The sequence below is a fragment of the Oncorhynchus tshawytscha genome, unplaced genomic scaffold (assembly GCF_018296145.1).
Source record: "Oncorhynchus tshawytscha isolate Ot180627B unplaced genomic scaffold, Otsh_v2.0 Un_contig_949_pilon_pilon, whole genome shotgun sequence".
NCBI classification, from domain to species: Eukaryota; Metazoa; Chordata; class Actinopteri; order Salmoniformes; family Salmonidae; genus Oncorhynchus; species Oncorhynchus tshawytscha.
The window spans coordinates 39,138-60,871 of record NW_024609032.1 but is presented as its reverse complement, the minus strand read 5'-3'; the positions used below and the strand labels follow the sequence as shown (position 1 = coordinate 60,871).

At 42.4% G+C, this 21,734-nt stretch overlaps 1 protein-coding gene and 1 long non-coding RNA gene across 3 annotated transcripts in view; both read left to right on the top strand.

Annotated features, from left to right (window-relative positions):
- Positions 1–16,920: 16,920 nt before the first annotated feature.
- On the top strand, positions 16,921–18,728 carry LOC121844128. Of its 2 annotated transcripts, none has more exons than XR_006081857.1 (3): positions 16,921–17,683; positions 17,753–17,948; positions 18,007–18,728. It is a non-coding gene; the product is annotated as an uncharacterized LOC121844128 (long non-coding RNA). The 2 variants fall into 2 exon arrangements; XR_006081856.1 differs by having other exon boundaries at positions 16,921–17,732; positions 17,802–17,948.
- A 1,501-nt stretch (positions 18,729–20,229) lies between these two features.
- The window catches only part of LOC121844127 (dedicator of cytokinesis protein 1-like), a 34,177-nt gene continuing 32,672 nt past the window's right edge, over positions 20,230–21,734 (top strand). The window contains exon 1 of the mRNA XM_042314043.1: positions 20,230–20,412. Within this exon, the coding sequence (XP_042169977.1) occupies positions 20,245–20,412 (168 nt within the window). The 5' untranslated portion in view covers positions 20,230–20,244. The remainder of the gene's footprint in view (positions 20,413–21,734) is intronic.

The following is a 21,734-nucleotide window of genomic DNA, read 5'->3' as shown; positions in this document are numbered from 1 at the left end:
ACTCTGTATCTATCAGTATGTCTGGACTCTTCATCTATCAGTATGTCTGGACTCTGTATCTATCTGTATCTATCTGTATGTCTGGACTCTGTATCTATCTGTATCTATCAGTATGTCTGGACTCTGTATCTATCAGTTTGTCTGGACTCTGTATCTATCAGTATGTCTGGACTCTGTATCTATCAGTTTGTCTGGGCTCTGTATCTATCTGTATGTCTGGACTCTGTATCTATCAGTATGTCTGGACTCTGTATCTATCAGTATGTCTGGACTCTGTATCTATCAGTATGTCTGGGCTCTGTATCTATCTGTATGTCTGGACTCTGTATCTATCTGTATGTCTGGACTCTGTATCTATCAGTATGTCTGGGCTCTGTATCTATCAGTATGTCTGGACTCTGTATCTATCAGTTTGTCTGGACTCTGTATCTATCTGTATGTCTGGACTCTGTATCTATCTGTATGTCTGGACTCTGTATCTATCAGTTTGTCTGGACTCTGTCTATCTGTATGTCTGGACTCTTCATCTATCAGTATGTCTGGACTCTGTATCTATCTGTATGTCTGGACTCTGTATCTATCAGTTTGTCTAGGACCTGGACTCTGTATCTATCAGTATGTCTGGACTCTGTATCTATCAGTATGTCTGGACTCTGTATCTATCAGTATGTCTGGGCTCTGTATCTATCAGTATGTCTGGACTCTGTATCTATCAGTATGTCTGGACTCTGTATCTATCAGTATGTCTGGACTCTGTATCTATCAGTATGTCTGGACTCTTCATCTATCAGTATGTCTGGACTCTGTATCTATCAGTATGTCTGGGCTCTGTATCTATCTGTATGTCTGGACTCTGTATCTATCTGTATCTATCAGTATGTCTGGACTCTGTATCTATCAGTATGTCTGGACTCTGTATCTATCAGTATGTCTGGACTCTGTATCTATCAGTATGTCTGGACTCTGTATCTATCAGTATGTCTGGACTCTGTATCTATCAGTATGTCTGGACTCTGTATCTATCAGTATGTCTGGACTCTGTATCTATCAGTATGTCTGGACTCTGTATCTATCTGTATGTCTGGACTCTGTATCTATCTGTATGTCTGGACTCTGTATCTATCAGTATGTCTGTCTGTATCTATCAGTATGTCTGGACTCTGTATCTATCAGTTTGTCTGGACTCTATATCTATCTGTATGTCTGGACTCTGTATCTATCAGTATGTCTGGACTCTGTATCTATCAGTTTGTCTGGACTCTGTATCTATCCTCTGGACTCTGTATCTATCTGTATGTCTGGACTCTGTATCTATCAGTATGTCTAGGACCTGGGCTCTGTATCTATCAGTATGTCTGGACTCTGTATCTATCAGTATGTCTGGACTCTGTATCTATCAGTATGTCTGGACTCTGTATCTATCAGTATGTCTGGACTCTGTATCTATCAGTATGTCTGGACTCTGTATCTATCTGTATGTCTGGACTCTGTATCTATCTGTATGTCTGGACTCTGTATCTATCAGTATGTCTGGACTCTGTATCTATCTGTATCTATCAGTATGTCTGGACTCTGTATCTATCAGTATGTCTGGACTCTGTATCTATCAGTATGTCTGGACTCTGTATCTATCAGTATGTCTGGACTCTGTATCTATCAGTATGTCTGGACTCTGTATCTATCTGTATCTATCAGTATGTCTGGACTCTGTATCTATCAGTATGTCTGGACTCTGTATCTATCAGTATGTCTGGACTCTGTATCTATCAGTATGTCTGGACTCTGTATCTATCAGTATGTCTGGACTCTGTATCTATCAGTATGTCTGGACTCTGTATCTATCAGTATGTCTGGACTCTGTATCTATCTGTATGTCTGGACTCTGTATCTATCAGTATGTCTGGACTCTGTATCTATCAGTATGTCTGGACTCTGTATCTATCAGTATGTCTGGACTCTGTATCTATCAGTATGTCTGGACTCTGTATCAATCTGTATGTCTGGACTCTGTATCTATCAGTATGTCTGGACTCTGTATCTATCTGTATCTATCAGTATGTCTGGACTGGGCTCTGCATCTATCTGTATGTCTGGACTCTGTATCTATCTGTATGTCTGGACTCTGTATCTATCTGTATGTCTGGACTCTGTATCTATCTCCTTTGTTAGAAAGAGTTCCCTCTGTATAGTATAGAAACTGGAACACTCAGAGGACTTATATAGGTTAACGCAGACATTCTCTTTCTCTCTCACACACACACACTCACTCAGTCACTCACACACACACACACACACACACACACACACACACACACACACACACACACACACACTCCCTTCTTTCCCAGAGACTTCACACCCCTCTGTGTCAGAGTAAACCCTTTAGTCAGGCGTTTGGCTGCTGTGAGTATGTAAGCCATAAAGACACTGTGCTGAAGATGCTGTGTACGGTGGAACGGTGACAGTAGAGTGTCTGTTGGCTGTGGAAGCGTATACTGTAAATAAAACCTCTTTGTGTGACTTCCTGCAGCCAAAGACCTGCACTAAACCCATTGTAAGAGGATTAAATGTTTTCTTTGTGTGCCTTTAACTTATTACCGCATATTAATCAACAAGCATGCGTATTATTTTTTATTGGATTTTATTTTTTATTCATAACTTTAACAATATTTGTTTTTTTATATGAACAAAGGAACAGTTGTATGTTCAAACCTGGGGAAGGAGGAAGTAAAAGGGGGAGGCGCTATACTATCGGTTGTAATATTCGACTCGTTCTTAGAGAGACTTCCTGCAGAGCAGTGGTTTTTCTAACCTCTCCTCGGTGACCCCCTGATGTTTTACAATGTTGTTGTAGCTCTGAACTATCTCACCTGATCCACCTGATCAAGGGCTTGGTGATTTAGCTGACGAGTTGAATCAGGTGCTCTGGAATAGATCCAAAATGTGGATGGCCTGGTGTCCCCGAGGAGATGACAAATCCCTGCTATAAGGCACCATCACCTAACTGTACTTAAACCATTGGCTGCAGGGACACTCAGTCTGTAGAGAGACTCAGTCTGTAGAGAGACTCAGCCTGTAGGGAGACTCAGCCTGTAGGGACACTCAGCCTGTAGGGAGACTCAGCCTGTAGGGACACTCAGCCTGTAGGGAGACTCAGCCTGTAGGGAGACTCAGTCTGTAGGGAGACTCAGCCTGTACGGAGACTCAGCCTGTAGGGAGACTCAGCCTGTAGGGAGACTCAGCCTGTAGGGAGCCTGTACGGAGACTCAGCCTGTAGGGAGACTCAGCCTGTAAGGAGACTCAGCCTGTAGGGAGACTCAGTCTGTAGGGAGACTCAGCCAGTAGGGAGACTCAGCCAGTAGGGAGACTCAGCCTGTAGGGACACTCAGCCTGTAGGGAGACTCAGCCTGTAGGGACACTCAGCCTGTAGGGAGACTCAGCCTGTAGGGACTCTGTCTGTAATAAAGTCAAACACAATCTGTTACCAGAGCCTCCTGGCTATAGAAAAACTAACTCTTCAAGATGATTGGCTGTAGGGACACTCAGCCTGTTATAAAGTCAAACACTATCCTTTACCAGAGCCTCCAAAGTCCCTTTATTTCATGTTTAATGTTCTGAGGCTGGTTCTCCATAGTGACGGGACAAAGGAATTTGTCTGTGGCCTGAGATTTACAAGGGGCGTGGGGCCATAAAACCCCCCACATCTTCAGACCCACACATCTCTCCTCCTCTGTTGGGGTTGAGAGATAATCTTTAGGGTTGTGGTCTCCTGTAACCTGACCTGATCAAGACAGTCATGACACCAATGACAGGTCATTGTTAAAAAATAGAAAAGAGTAGAGGGCCTAGAGAGCTGCCCTGCGGTACACCACACTTTACATGTTTGACATTAGAGAAGCTTCCATTAAAGAACACCCTCTGAGTTCTATTAGATAGATAGCTCTGAATCCATGGTATGGCTGAAGGTTGAAAAGCCATTAACACAACTTTTCTCACAGGTTTTTTATTTATTTTTTATTTAATTTATTTTTTTATTTATCCGTTATTTTACCAGGTAAGTTGACTGAGAACATGTTCTCATTTGCAGCAACGACCTGGGGAATAGTTACAGGGGAGAGGAGTGGGATTAATCAGCCAATTGTAAACTGGGGATTATTAGGTGAACATGATGGTTTGAGGGCCAGATTGGGAATTTAGCCAGGACACCGGGGTTAACACCCCTACTCTTACGATAAGTGCCATGGGATCTTTAATGACCTCAGAGAGTTTTCTCAACAACAGGTTATGGTCAGTAATATCAAAGCACTGACATATTTTTAGTTATTTATTTTTTATTTCACCTTTATTTAACCACTACATCACAATAGAAAACCATCTAAACTACATCTCAATAGAAAACCATCTAAACTACATCACAATAGAACTCAATAGAAAACCATCTAAACTACATCTCAATAGAAAACCATCTAAACTACATCTCAATAGAAAACCATCTAAACTACATCACAATAGAAAACCATCTAAACTACATCACAATAGAACTCAATAGAAAACCATCTAAATTACATCTCACTAGAACTCAATAGAAAACCATCTAAACTACATCTCAATAGAACTCAATAGAAAACCATCTAAACTACATCACAATAGAAAACCATCTAAACTACATCTCACTAGAAAACCCATCTAAACTACATCACAATAGAAAACCATCTAAACTACATCTCAAACTAGAACTCAATAGAAAACCATCTAAACTACTCTCAATAGAAAACCATCTAAACTACATCTCATCAATAGAAAACCATCTAAACTACATCTCAATAGAACACAATAGAAAACCATCTAAACTACATCTCAATAGAAAACCATCTAAACTACATCTCACTAGAAAACCATCTAAACTACATCTCACTAGAAAACCATCTAAACTACATCTCAATAGAACTCAATAGAAAACCATCTAAACTACATCTCAATAGAACATCTCAATAAAACCATCTAAACTACATCTCAATAGAAAACCATCTAAACTACATCTCAAAAAACCATCTAAACTACATCTCAATAGAAAACCATCTAAACTCAATAGAAAACAATAGAAAACCATCTAAACTACATCTCAATAGAAAACCATCTAAACTACATCTCAATAGAAAACCATCTAAACTACATCATCTCATCTAGAACTCAATAGAAAACCATCTAAACTACATCTCACTAGAACTCAATAGAAAACCATCTAAACTACATCTCAATAGAAAACCATCTAAACTACATCTCAATAGAAAACCATCTAAACTACATCTCAATAGAAAACCATCTAACTACATCTCAATAGAAAACCATCTAAACTACATCTCACTAGAACACCATCTAAACTACATCTCAATAGAAAACCATCTAAACTACATCTCAATAGAAAACCATCTAAACTACATCTCAATAGAAAACCATCTAAACTACATCTCAATAGAAAACCATCTAAACTACATCTCAATAGAAAACCATCTAAACTACAAACTACATCTCAATAGAAAACCATCTAAACTACATCTCAATAGAAACCATCTAAACTACATCTCAATAGAACACCATCTAAACTACATCTCATCTCACTATAGAACTCTAAACTACATCTCAATAGAAAACCATCTAAACTACATCTCAATAGAAAACCATCTAAACTACATCTCAATAGAAAACCATCTAAACTACATCTCAATAGAACACCATCTAAACTACATCACAATAGAAAACCATCTAAACTACATCACAATAGAACTCAATAGAAAACCATCTAAACTACATCTCAATAGAAAACCATCTAAACTACATCTCAATAGAACTCAATAGAAAACCATCTAAACTACATCTCAATAGAACACCATCTAAACTACATCACAATAGAAAACCATCTAAACTACATCTCAATAGAAAACCATCTAAACTACATCTCAATAGAAAACCATCTAAACTACATCTCAATAGAACTCAATAGAAAACCATCTAAACTACATCTCAATAGAAAACCATCTAAACTACATCTCAATAGAAAACCATCTAAACTACATCTCAATAGAAAACCATCTAAACTACATCTCAATAGAAACCATCTAAACTACATCTCAATAGAACTCAATAGAAAACCATCTAAACTACATCTCAATAGAAAACCATCTAAACTACATCTCAATACATCCATCTAAACTACATCTCAATAGAAAACCATCTAAACTACATCTCAAAGAATCTAAACCATCTAAAAAACTACATCTCAATAGAAAACCATCTAAACTACATCTCAATAGAAAACCATCTAAACTACATCTCACTAGAAAACCATCTAAACTACATCTAAACTATCTATCTCAATAGAAAACCATCTAAACTACATCTCAATAGAAAACCATCTAAACTACATCTCAATAGAAAACCATCTAAACTACATCTCAATAGAAAACCATCTAAACTACATCTCAATAGAAAACCATCTAAACTACATCCCAATAGAAAACCATCTAAATTACATCTCACTAGAACTCAATAGAAAACCATCTAAACTACATCTCAATAGAACTCAATAGAAAACCATCTAAACTACATCACAATAGAAAACCATCTAAACTACATCTCACTACATCTCAATAGAAAACCATCTAAACTACATCTCAATAGAAAACCATCTAAACTACATCCCAATAGAAAACCATCTAAACTACATCTCAATAGAAAACCATCTAAACTACATCTCAATAGAAAACCATCTAAACTACATCTCAATAGAAAACCATCTAAACTACATCTCACTAAAAACCATCTAAACTACATCTCATCTCAGAAAACCATCTAAACTACATCTCAATAGAAAACCATCTAAACTACATCTCAATAGAAAGAAACCATCTAAACTACATCTCAATAGAAAACCATCTAAACTACATCTCAATAGAAAACCATCTAAACTACATCTCAATAGAAAACCATCTAAACTACATCCAATAGAAAACCATCTAAACTACATCTCAATAGAAAACTCATCTAATAGAAAACCATCTAAACTACATCTCAATAGAACACAATCCATCTAAACTACATCATCAATAATAGAAACCATCTAAACTACATCTCAATAGAAAACCATCTAAACTACATCTCACTAGAAAAAACCATCTAAACTACATCTCAATAGAAAACCATCTAAACTACATCTCACTAGAAAACCATCTAAACTACATCTCAATAAACCATCTAAACTACATCTCACTAGAACTCATCTCAATAGAAAACCATCTAAACTACATCTCAATAGAAAACCATCTAAACTACATCTCAATAGAAAACCATCTAAACTACATCTCAATAGAACACCATCTAAACTACATCTCCAATAGAAAACCATCTAAACTACATCTCAATAGAAAACCATCTAAACTACATCTCAATAGAAAACTACATCTCAATAAAACCATCTAAACTACATCTCAATAGAAAACCATCTAAACTACATCTCACTAGAAAACCATCTAAACTACATCTCAATAGAAAACCATCTAAACTACATCTCAATAGAAAACCATCTAAACTACATCTCAATAGAAAACCATCTAAACTACATCTCAATAGAAAACCATCTAAACTACATCTCAATAGAACTCCATCTAAACCATCTAAACTACATCTCAATAGAAAACCATCTAAACTACATCTCAATAGACCTCAATAGAAAACCATCTAAACTACATCTCAATAGAAAACCATCTAAACTACATCTCAATAGAAAACCATCTAAACTACAACTAGAAAACCATCTAGAAACCATCTAAACTACATCTCACTAGAACACCATCTAAACTACATCTCAATAGAAAACCATCTAAACTACATCTACAATAGAAAACCATCTAAACTACATCTCAATAGAAAACCATCTAAACTACATCTCACTAGAAAACCATCTAAACACCATCTAAACTACATCTCAATAGAAAACCATCTAAACTACATCTCAATAGAAAACCATCTAAACTACATCTCAATAGAACTCACCATCTAAACTACATCTCAACTAGAAAACCATCTAAACTACATCTCAATAGATCTCAATAGAAAACCATCTAAACTACATCTCAATAGAACTCACCATCTAAACTACATCTCAATAGAAAACCATCTAAACTACATCTCAATAGAAAACCATCTAAACTACATCTCAATAGAAAACCATCTAAACTACATCTCACTAGAAACCATCTAAACTACATCTCAATAGAAAACCATCTAAACTACATCTCAAATAGAAAACCATCTAAACTACATCTCAATAGAAAACCATCTAAACTACATCTCAATAGAAAACCATCTAAACTACATCTCAATAGAATCTCAATAGAAAACCATCTAAACTACATCTCAATAGAAAACCAATAAACCATCTAAACCATCTAAACTATCTCAACCATCTAAACTACATCTCAATAGAAAACCATCTAACTACATCTCAATAGAACACCATCTAAACTCAATAGAAAACCATCTAAACTACATCTACATCTAAACTCAATAGAAAACCATCTAAACTACATCTCAATAGAAAACCATCTAAACTACATCTCAATAGAAAACCATCTAAACTACATCTCAATAGAAAACCATCTAAACTACATCTCAAGAACTAGAAAACCATCTAAACTACATCTCAATAGAAAACCATCTAAACTACATCTCAATAGAAACCATCTAAACTACATCTCAATAGAAAACCATCTAAACTACATCTCAATAGAAAACCATCTAAACTACATCTCAATAGAAAAACTACATCTCAATAGAAAACATCTAAACCATCTAAACTACATCTCAATAGAAATAGAAAACATCTAAACTACATCTCAATAGAAAACCCATCTAAACTACATCTCAAAAAACCATCTAAACTACATCTCAATAGAAAACCATCTAAACTACATCTCAATAGAAAATAGAAAACCATCATCTAAACTACTCATCTCACTAGAACTACATCTCAATAGAAAACCATCTAAACTACATCTCAATAGAACACCATCTAAACTACATCACAATAGAAAACCATCTAAACTACATCTCAATAGAACTCAATAGAAAACCATCTAAACTACATCTCAATAGAAAACCATCTAAACTACATCTCAATAGAACTCAATAGAAAACCATCTAAACTACATCTCAATAGAACTCAATAGAAAACCATCTAAACTACATCTCAATAGAAAACCATCTAAACTACATCTCAATAGAAAACCATCTAAACTACATCTCAATAGAACTCAATAGAAAACCATCTAAACTACATCTCAATAGAAAACCAACAAAACTACATCTCAATAGAACTCAATAGAAAACCATCTAAACTACATCTCAATAGAAAACCATCTAAACTACATCTCACTAGAAAACCATCTAAACTACATCTCACTAGAAAACCATCTAAACTACATCTCACTAGAAAACCCATCTAAACTACATCTCACTAGAAAACCATCTAAACTACATCTCAATAGAACCATCAAACTACATCTCAGAAAACCATCTAAACTACATCTCACTAGAACACCATCTAAACTACATCTCACTAGAACACCATCTAAACTACATCTCAATAGAAACCATCTAAACTACATCTCACTAGAACACCATCTAAACTACATCTCACTAGAACACCATCTAAACTACATCTCAATAGAAAACCATCTAAACTACATCTCACTAGAACACCATCTAAACTACATCTCACTAGAAAACCATCTAAACTACATCTCAATAGAAAACCATCTAAACTACATCTCAATAGAAAACCATCTAAACTACATCTCACTAGAACACCATCTAAACTACATCTCACTACATCTCAATAGAAAACCATCTAAACTACATCTCACTAGAACACCATCTAAACTACATCTCACTACATCTCAATAGAAAACCATCTAAACTACATCTCACTAGAAAACCATCTAAACTACATCTCACTAGAACACCATCTAAACTACATCTCACTACATCTCAATAGAAAACCATCTAAACTACATATATTTTTTAATTGATTTCACCTTTATTTAACCAGGTAGGCAAGTTGAAGAAGTTCTCATTTGCAACTGCGACCTGATAAGATAAAGATAAAGCGCAGCAATTCGACACAAACAACAACACAGAGTTACACATGGAATAAACAAAACATACAGTCAATAATACAGTAGAAAAAAAGAAAACAAAATGTCTATATACAGTGAGTGCAGATGAGGTAAGTTAAGGAAATAAATAGGCCATGGTGGCGAAGTAATTACAATATAGCAATTAAACACTGGAATGGTAGATGTGCAGAAGATGAATGTGCAAGTGGAGATACTGGGGTGCAAAGTAGCAAGATAAATAAATAAATACAGTATGGAGATGAGGTAGTTGGATGGGCTGTTTACAGATGGGCTATGTACAGGTGCAGTGATCTGTGAGCTGCTCTGACAGCTGGTGCCTAAAGCTAGTGAGGGAGATATGAGTCTCCAGCTTCAGAGATTTTGCAGTTCGTTCCAGTCGTTGGCAGCAGAGTGCTGGAAGGAAAGACGACCAAAGGAGGAATTGGCTTTGGGGGTGACCAGTGAGATATACATGCTGGAGCGCGTGCTACGAGTAGGTGCTGCTATGGTGACCAGTGAGCGAAGATAAGGCGGGGCTTTACCTTGCAGAGACTTGTAGATAACCTGTAGCCAGTGGGTTTGGCGACGAGTATGAAGCGAGGGCAAACCAACGAGAGCGTACAGGTCGCAATGATAGGTAGTGTATGGGGCTTTGGTGACAAAACGGATGGCACTGTGATAGACTGCATCCAGTTTGCTGAGTAGAGTCTTGGAGGCTATTTTGTAAATGACATCGCCGAAGTCAAGGATCGGTAGGATGGTCAGTTTTACGAGGGTAAGTTTGGCAACATGAGTGAAGGATGCTTTGTTGCCGAAATAGCAAGCCGATTCTAGATTTAACTTTGAATTGGAGATGTTTGATGTGAGTCTGGAAGGAGAGTTTACAGTCTAACCAGACACCTAGGTATTTGTAGTTGTCCACGTATTCTAAGTCAGAGCCGTCCCGATCTAACAGTACAGGTCCCACAATCTTCTCATTATCTATTTCTTTCAACCAATCATCAGTCATGTGTGTCAGTACCATACACATTGAGTGCTCTTCTCTATAAGCATGCTTTAAGTCTTGTTCATTTTGAAAGAAATAACATTGAATTTGGTCAAACACCATTTTTTTCCAACAGTTTGCTAAGAGCTGGCAGCAAGCTGATAAGTTTGCTCTTAGAACCAGTAAAGGCAGCTTTACCACTCTTGGGTGGTGGAATGACTTTGGCTTCCCTCCAGGCCTGAGGACAAAGACTTTCCTCCCGGCTCAGATTAAAGATATGACAGATAGCAGTGACTATAGAGTCAGCTACCATCCTCAGTAGGAGTGGCTATAGAGTCAGCTACCATCCTCAGTAGGAGTGGCTATAGAGTCAGCTACCATCCTCAGTAGGAGTGGCTATAGAGTCAGCTACCATCCTCAGTAGGAGTGGCTATAGAGTCAGCTACCATCCTCAGTAGGAGTGGCTATAGAGTCAACTACCATCCTCAGTAGGAGTGGCTATAGAGTCAGCTACCATCCTCAGTAGCAGTGACTATAGAGTCAGCTACCATCCTCAGTAGGAGTGGCTATAGAGTCAGCTACCATCCTCAGTAGGAGTGGCTATAGAGTCAGCTACCATCCTCAGTAGGAGTGGCTATAGAGTCAGCTACCATCCTCAGTAGGAGTGGCTATAGAGTCAGCTACCATCCTCAGTAGGAGTGGCTATAGAGTCAGCTACCATCCTCAGTAGGAGTGGCTATAGAGTCAGCTACCATCCTCAGTAGGAGTGGCTATAGAGTCAGCTACCATCCTCAGTAGGAGTGGCTATAGAGTCAGCTACCATCCTCAGTAGGAGTGGCTATAGAGTCAGCTACCATCCTCAGTAGGAGTGGCTATAGAGTCAGCTACCATCCTCAGTAGGAGTGGCTATAGAGTCAGCTACCATCCTCAGTAGGAGTGGCTATAGAGTCAGCTACCATCCTCAGTAGGAGTGGCTATAGAGTCAGCTACCATCCTCAGTAGGAGTGGCTATAGAGTCAGCTACCATCCTCAGTAGGAGTGGCTATAGAGTCAGCTACCATCCTCAGTAGGAGTGGCTATAGAGTCAGCTACCATCCTCAGTAGGAGTGGCTATAGAGTCAGCTACCATCCTCAGTAGGAGTGGCTATAGAGTCAGCTACCATCCTCAGTAGGAGTGACTATAGAGTCAGCTACCATCCTCAGTAGGAGTGACTATAGAGTCAGCTACCATCCTCAGTAGGAGTGGCTATAGAGTCAGCTACCATCCTCAGTAGGAGTGACTCTAGAGTCAGCTACCATCCTCAGTAGGAGTGGCTATAGAGTCAGCTACCATCCTCAGTAGGAGTGGCTATAGAGTCAGCTACCATCCTCAGTAGGAGTGGCTATAGAGTCAGCTACCATCCTCAGTAGGAGTGGCTATAGAGTCAGCTACCATCCTCAGTAGGAGTGGCTATAGAGTCAGCTACCATCCTCAGTAGGAGTGGCTATAGAGTCAGCTACCATCCTCAGTAGGAGTGGCTATAGAGTCAGCTACCATCCTCAGTAGGAGTGGCTATAGAGTCAGCTACCATCCTCAGTAGGAGTGGCTATAGAGTCAGCTACCATCCTCAGTAGGAGTGGCTATAGAGTCAGCTACCATCCTCAGTAGGAGTGGCTATAGAGTCAGCTACCATCCTCAGTAGGAGTGGCTATAGAGTCAGTAGGAGTGGCTATAGAGTCAGCTACCATCCTCAGTAGGAGTGGCTATAGAGTCAGCTACCATCCTCAGTAGGAGTGGCTATAGAGTCAGCTACCATCCTCAGTAGCAGTGACTATAGAGTCAGCTACCATCCTCAGTAGCAGTGACTATAGAGTCAGCTACCATCCTCAGTAGCAGTGACTATAGAGTCAGCTACCATCCTCAGTAGGAGTGGCTATAGAGTCAGCTACCATCCTCAGTAGCAGTGACTATAGAGTCAGCTACCATCCTCAGTAGGAGTGGCTATAGAGTCAGCTACCATCCTCAGTAGGAGTGGCTATAGAGTCAGCTACCATCCTCAGTAGCAGTGATTATAGAGTCAGCTACCATCCTCAGTAGCAGTGACTATAGAGTCAGCTACCATCCTCAGTAGGAGTGGCTATAGAGTCAGCTACCATCCTCAGTAGCAGTGACTATAGAGTCAGCTACCATCCTCAGTAGGAGTGGCTATAGAGTCAGCTACCATCCTCAGTAGGAGTGGCTATAGAGTCAGTAGGAGTGGCTATAGAGTCAGCTACCATCCTCAGTAGGAGTGGCTATAGAGTCAGCTACCATCCTCAGTAGGAGTGGCTATAGAGTCAGCTACCATCCTCAGTAGGAGTGGCTATAGAGTCAGCTACCATCCTCAGTAGGAGTGGCTATAGAGTCAGCTACCATCCTCAGTAGGAGTGGCTATAGAGTCAGCTACCATCCTCAGTAGGAGTGGCTATAGAGTCAGTAGGAGTGGCTATAGAGTCAGCTACCATCCTCAGTAGGAGTGGCTATAGAGTCAGCTACCATCCTCAGTAGGAGTGGCTATAGAGTCAGCTACCATCCTCAGTAGGAGTGGCTATAGAGTCAGCTACCATCCTCAGTAGGAGTGGCTATAGAGTCAGCTACCATCCTCAGTAGGAGTGGCTATAGAGTCAGCTACCATCCTCAGTAGGAGTGGCTATAGAGTCAGCTACCATCCTCAGTAGGAGTGGCTATAGAGTCAGCTACCATCCTCAGTAGGAGTGGCTATAGAGTCAGCTACCATCCTCAGTAGGAGTGGCTATAGAGTCAGCTACCATCCTCAGTAGGAGTGGCTATAGAGTCAGCTACCATCCTCAGTAGGAGTGGCTATAGAGTCAGCTACCATCCTCAGTAGGAGTGGCTATAGAGTCAGCTACCATCCTCAGTAGGAGTGGCTATAGAGTCAGCTACCATCCTCAGTAGCTTTCCATCTAAGTTGTCAATGTCAGGAGTTTTGTCATTATTGATCAATAAATGAAATAATCTACCTCTCCCACACTAACTTTACAACATTAGCTTTTCTTTCATCATCTGTATATTTAATGCATGAATATGAAGGCTCGCTGTTCGTTGTTGGCATTTCCTGCCTACATTTTCCCACGTTGCCAATGAAGTCATCATTAAAATAATTGGCAACATCAAATGGTTTTGTGATGAATAAGCCATCTGATTGGCTGAAAAGATGGAGTTGAAAGTTTTTTCCCATCATTCTTTATATCATTGATCTTGGCTTCATAATAGTCTCTTCTTCTTCTTGTTGAGTTTCGTCACATCATTTCTCCATTTGCACTCAGTCAGCCAGTCAGATGTACAGCCAGACTTATTAGCCACTTCCTGTTGCCTCATTTTGGGGTGGCAGGGTATGGGTATAGAGCGTTGGACTAGTAACCGGAAGGTTGCAAGTTCAAACCCCCGAGCTGACAAGGTACAAATCTGTCGTTCTGCCCCTGAACAAGGCAGTTAACCCACTGTTCCTAGACCGTCATTGAAAATAAGAGTTTGTTCTTAACTGACTTGCCTACTTAAATAAAGGTAAAATTAAAAATAAAAATTCTTACAACCATACAGGTTTGTTCAATTCCTCATCAATCCATGGAGCCTTAACGGTTTTCTAACAGGAAGTGAATTAACAGGTGCATGTTTATCAGTACGTGGCTCTTTAGACACTGTTAGATGGTGTCATGTTGTTGTACTGTGTGTTGAATCCCTTGACCTGGGTATTACTAGGTGTTGACCATCTATAATGTGTGTCTTTGCATGTGCTCTCTCATAGCATCATAAAGGCTAGACAATTACTATAGACATGTAATCCCTGGCTTTTTATTTATGAATTTATTTAACTAGGCTAGACTCAGACAATTACTATAGACATGTAATCCCTGGCTTTTTATTTATGAATTTATTTAACTAGGCTAGACTCAGACAATTACTATAGACATGTAATCCCTGGCTTTTTATTTATGAATTTATTTAACTAGGCTAGACTCAGACAATTACTATAGACATGTAATCCCTGGCTTTTTATTTATTAATTTATTTAACCTTTATTTAACTAGGCTAGACTCAGACAATTACTATAGACATGTAATCCCTGGCTTTTTATTTATGAATTTATTTAACTAGGCTAGACTCAGACAATTACTATAGACATGTAATCACATGGCTTTTTATTTATTAATTTATTTAACCTTTATTTAACTAGGCTAGACTCAGACAATTACTATAGACATGTAATCCCTGGCTTTTTTTATTTATTAATTTATTTAACTAGGCTAGACTCAGACAATTACTATAGACATGTAATCCCATGGCTTTTTATTTATGAATTTATTTAACCTTTATTTAACTAGGCTAGACTCAGACTCAGACAATTACTATAGACATGTAATCCCCTGGCTTTTTATTTATTAATTTATTTAACTAGGCTAGACTCAGACAATTACTATAGACATGTAATCCCTGGCTTTTTATTTATGAATTTATTTAACCTTTATTTAACTAGGCTAGACTCAGACAATTACTATAGACATGTAATCCCTGGCTTTTTATTTATTAATTTATTTAACTAGGCTAGTCAGTTAGGAATAAATTCTTATTTTACAATGACGGCCAAACCCTCCCCTAACCCGGACGACGCTGGGCCAATTGTGCGTCGCCCTAGCTACCTACGAACCTGCCTGCCTACTTTTACACTCTCTGTCAGTCCTGTGTCAGTCCCGTGTCAGTCCTGTGTCAGTCCCGTGTCAGTCCTGTGTCAGTCCCGTGTCAGTCCTGTGTCAGTCCTGTGTCAGTCCCGTGTCAGTCCCGTGTCAGTCCTGTGTACTCTTCGTTTTGCTGTGTCATGTAAAGGAGCAGTGTGATAACAGACCCGTGTCAGTCCCGTGCCAGTCCCGTGGCAGTACCACGTCAGTCCAGTCCTGTGTCAGTCCCGTGCCAGTCCCGTGTCAGTCCAGTCCCAGTGTCAGTCCCGTGTCAGTCCCGTGCCAGTCCCACGTGCCAGTCCCGTGCCAGTCCCGTGTCAGTCCCGTGTACAGTCCTGTGTCAGTCCAGTGTGATAACCAGTCCCGTGCCAGTCCCAGTCAGTCCAGTCCCACGTGCAGTCCCGTGTCAGTCCCAGTCAGTCCCGTGTCAGTCCAGTCCCGTGTTAGTCCGTGTCAGTCCCGTGCCAGTCCCGTGTCAGTCAGTCCCGTGTCCCGTGTCCAGTCCCGCGTCAGTCCCGTGTCAGTCCTGTGCCAGTCCCGTGTCAGTCCCGTGTCAGTCCTGTGCCAGTCCCGTCAGTCCCGTGTCAGTCCCGTCCCTGTGTACTCTTCCAGTCCCGTTTTGCTGTGTCATGTAAAGGAGCAGTGTGATAACAGACCCGTGTCAGTCCCGTGCCAGTCCCGTGTCAGTCCGTGCCAGTCCCGCGTCAGTCCCGTGCCATGTCCCGTGGGCCTGTGCCAGTCCCGTGCCAGTCCCGTGTCAGTCCTGTGCCAGTCCCGCGTCAGTCCTGTGCCAGTCCCGTGTCAGTCCCGTGTCAGTCCCGTGCCAATCCTGTGTACTCTTAGTTTTGCTGTGTCGGAGTAGGAGCATGGGGCGGTGAGGTGACTATGGTGACAGTGTGTTTAGAGAGTAGGAGCATGGGGCAGTGAGGTGACTATGGTGACAGTGTGTTTAGAGAGTAGGAGCATGGGGCAGTGAGGTGACTATAGTGACAGTGTGTCTAGAGAGTAGGAGCATGGGGCGGTGAGGTGACTATGGTGACAGTGTGTCTAGAGAGTAGGAGCATGGGGGGGCGGTGAGGTGACTATGGTGACAGTGTGTCTAGAGAGTAGGAGCATGGGGCGGTGAGGTGACTATGGTGACAGTGTGTCTAGAGAGTAGGAGCATGGGGCGGTGAGGTGACTATGGTGACAGTGTGTCTAGAGAGTAGGAGCATGGGGCGGTGAGGTGACTATGGTGACAGTGTGTCTAGAGAGTAGGAGCATGGGGCGGTGAGGTGACTATGGTGACAGTGTGTCTAGAGAGTAGGAGCATGGGGCGGTGAGGTGACTATGGTGACAGTGTGTCTAGAGAGTAGGAGCATGGGGCGGTGAGGTGACTATGGTGACAGTGTGTCTAGAGAGTAGGAGCATGGGGCGGTGAGGTGACTATGGTGACAGTGTGTCTAGAGAGTAGGAGCATGGGGCGGTGAGGTGACTATGGTGACAGTGTGTCTAGAGAGTAGGAGCATGGGGCGGTGAGGTGACTATGGTGACAGTGTGTCTAGAGAGTAGGAGCATGGGGCGGTGAGGTGACTATGGTGACAGTGTGTCTAGAGAGTAGGAGCATGGGGCGGTGAGGTGACTATGGTGACAGTGTGTCTAGAGAGTAGGAGCATGGGGCGGTGAGGTGACTATGGTGACAGTGTGTCTAGAGAGTAGGAGCATGGGGCGGTGAGGTGACTATGGTGACAGTGTGTCTAGAGAGTAGGAGCATGGGGCGGTGAGGTGACTATGGTGACAGTGTGTCTAGAGAGTAGGAGCATGGGGCGGTGAGGTGACTATGGTGACAGTGTGTCTAGAGAGTAGGAGCATGGGGCGGTGAGGTGACTATGGTGACAGTGAGGTGACTATGGTGACAGTGTGTCTAGAGAGTAGGAGCATGGGGCGGTGAGGTGACTATGGTGACAGTGTGTCTAGAGAGTAGGAGCATGGGGCGGTGAGGTGACTATGGTGACAGTGTGTCTAGAGAGTAGGAGCATGGGGCGGTGAGGTGACTATGGTGACAGTGTGTCTAGAGAGTAGGAGCATGGGGCGGTGAGGTGGCTATGGTGACTATGGTGACAGTGTGTCTAGAGAGTAGGAGCATGGGGCGGTGAGGTGACTATGGTGACAGTGTGTCTAGAGAGTAGGAGCATGGGGCGGTGAGGTGACTATGGTGACAGTGTGTCTAGAGAGTAGGAGCATGGGGCGGTGAGGTGACTATGGTGACAGTGTGTCTAGAGAGTAGGAGCATGGGGCGGTGAGGTGACTATGGTGACAGTGTGTCTAGAGAGTAGGAGCATGGGGCGGTGAGGTGACTATGGTGACAGTGTGTCTAGAGAGTAGGAGCATGGGGCGGTGAGGTGACTATGGTGACAGTGTGTCTAGAGAGTAGGAGCATGGGGCGGTGAGGTGACTATGGTGACAGTGTGTCTAGAGAGTAGGAGCATGGGGCGGTGAGGTGACTATGGTGACAGTGTGTCTAGAGAGTAGGAGCATGGGGCGGTGAGGTGACTATGGTGACAGTGTGTCTAGAGAGTAGGAGCATGGGGCGGTGAGGTGACTATGGTGACAGTGTGTCTAGAGAGTAGGAGCATGGGGCGGTGAGGTGACTATGGTGACAGTGTGTCTAGAGAGTAGGAGCATGGGGCGGTGAGGTGACTATGGTGACAGTGTGTCTAGAGAGTAGGAGCATGGGGCGGTGAGGTGACTATGGTGACAGTGTGTCTAGAGAGTAGGAGCATGGGGCGGTGAGGTGACTATGGTGACAGTGTGTCTAGAGAGTAGGAGCATGGGGCGGTGAGGTGACTATGGTGACAGTGTGTCTAGAGAGTAGGAGCATGGGGAGGTGACTATGGTGACAGGTGACTATGGTGACAGTGTGTGACTAGAGAGTAGGAGCATGGGGCGGTGAGGTGACTATGGTGACAGTGTGTCTAGAGAGTAGGAGCATGGGGCGGTGAGGTGACTATGGTGACAGTGTGTCTAGAGAGTAGGAGCATGGGGCGGTGAGGTGACTATGGTGACAGTGTGTCTAGAGAGTAGGAGCATGGGGGTGAGTTTGGTGACTATGGTGACAGTGTGTCTAGAGAGTAGGAGCATGGGGCGGTGAGGTGACTATGGTGACAGTGTGTCTAGAGAGTAGGAGCATGGGGCGGTGAGGTGACTATGGTGACAGTGTGTCTAGAGAGTAGGAGCATGGGGCGGTGAGGTGACTATGGTGACAGTGTGTCTAGAGAGTAGGAGCATGGGGCGGTGAGGTGACTATGGTGACAGTGTGTCTAGAGAGTAGGAGCATGGGGCGGTGAGGTGACTATGGTGACAGTGTGTCTAGAGAGTAGGAGCATGGGGCGGTGAGGTGACTATGGTGACAGTGTGTCTAGAGAGTAGGAGCATGGGGCGGTGAGGTGACTATGGCAACCAGGCCTTCTACATTCTACCGGGGTTTTAATGAACACGGCCATGTTCCCTTGGCTTTCTCAGCAGGCGTGGGTTCTAAAGACACACAGACACACACACACACACACACAAACACAAACAAGTACACTCCCCCCCACCCCACACACACACACACAAACACAAACAAGTACAACCCCCCACACACACACCATGACTTACTGTGAGTTTGGCTGTAATTAACAGTTCTAAGTCCCAGTGTCTACCTGACACCAGTAGGAGAGGAATGTTATGGAGTATAATATACCACCTGACACCAGTAGGAGGGGAATGTTATGGAGTATAATATACCACCTGACACCAGTAGGAGGGGAATGTTATGGAGTATAATATACCACCTGACACCAGTAGGAGGGGAATGTTATGGAGTATAATATACCACCTGACACCAGTAGGAGGGGAATGTTATGGAGTATAATAATACCACCTGACACCAGTAGGAGGGGAATGTTATGGAGTATAATATACCACCTGACACCAGTAGGAGAGGAATGTTATGGAGTATAATATACCACCTGACACCAGTAGGAGGGGAATGTTATGGAGTATAATATACCACCTGACACCAGTAGGAGGGGAATGTTATGGAGTATAATATACCACCTGACACCAGTAGGAGGGGAATGTTATGGAGTATAATATACCACCTGACACCAGTAGGAGGGGAATGTTATGGAGTATAATATACCACCTGACACCAGTAGGAGGGGAATGTTATGGAGTATAATATACCACCTGACACCAGTAGGAGGGGAATGTTATGGAGTATAATATACCACCTGACACCAGTAGGAGGGGAATGTTATGGAGTTTTGTGTCCATTTTGTTGTGTTGAGGTCCCTTACTTGACGTGTGTGTGTGTGTGTGTGTGTCTGTGTCTGTGTCTTCAAACCCCTTTAGATGACCGTTGTGATCATTGTGTGTTTCCAGATCCCTTACCTAGCTGATGGAGTTCGTATCCATGGAGAGAAAGTGACTGAGGCTCTGAGGCCTTTCCATGACCGCCTGGAGGCCTGCTTCAAACAGCTCAGAGAGAAAGTGGAGAAACAGTACGGAGTCAAGACACTGGTAATATCTCTCTCCTGTGCTCTCTCCTCCTCTTTCCACCTCTCTTCTCCTCTCGTCTCCTCTCTCCTGTGCTCTCTCCTCCTCTCTCCACCTCTCTTCTCCTCTCTTCTCCTCTCTTCTCTTCTCTCCTGTGCTCTCTCCTCCTCTCTCCACCTCTCTTCTCTCCTCTCTCTCCTCTCTCCTGTGCTCTCTCTCTCCTCTCTCCACCTCTCTTCTCTCCTCTCTCTCTCCTCTCTTCTCTCTCTCTCCTCTCTGCTCTCTCCTCCTCTCTCTCCTCCTCTCTCCACCTCTCTTCTCCTCTCTCCTCTCTCTCTGTGCTCTCTCCTCCTCTCTCCACCTCTCTTCTCCTCTCTCCTCTCCTCTCTCTCTGTCTCTCCTCCCATGCTCTCTCCACCTCCTCTCTCCTCCTCTCTCTCTCTCTCTCTCTTCTATGCTCTCGTCTCCTCTTCTCCTCTCTCTCTCTCTGTTCTCCTCTCTCTTCTCTCTTCTCCTCTCTTCTCTTCTCTCTCCTCTCTCTCTGCTCCTCTCTCTTCTCACCTTTCTCCTCTCCTCCTCTCTCCTCCTCTCTTCTTCTCTCTCCTCCTCTCTTCTCATCCTCTCTCCTATATTCTCTCTCCTCCTCTCCTCTCCTCTCTTCTTCTTTCTCCTCCTCTCTTCTCCTCTCATCTCCTCTCTCCCATGCTCTCTTCTCCTCTCATCTCCTCTCTCCCATGCACTCTTCTCCTCTCTCCTCTTCTCTCTTCTCCTCTCTCCTATGCTCTCTTCTCCTCTCTTCTCATCTCTCCTCTTCTCTGTTCTCCTCTTCTCCGCTCTCTTCTCCTCTCTTCTCAACTCTCCTCTCTGTCTCATCTCTCTCTCTCTCTCTCATTTTAAATTGACTGTTAGTCCTCTTCTCCCTTTCCTCCTCATCTCTCTTAGCTCTCCATCTTACAGTCTAGTGCTTCATCTCCAGATCTTCTCCTCTCTTCTCAACTCCTCTTCTCTCTTTCTCCTCATTCATCTCTCCTCTTCTCTTCTGGTCTACTTTCTTCCACCTATCTTCTCCTTCTCTGTCCTAATTCCTCATCTCATCCTACTCTCTCCTACTCATTTTAAATTGACATGTTAGTCATTTAGCAGACACTCTTAGCCAGAGCCACTTACAGTTAGTGCATTCATCTCCAGATAGCTAGGTGGAACAACCACATATCACAGTTAGTGCATTCATCTTAAGGTAGCTTGGTGAGACAACCACATATCACAGGCATAGAAAGTAGATTTTCCCTCAATAACGTAGCTGTCAGTAGAGTCCGAGCTGTCGGTAGAGTCCGAGCTGTCGGTAG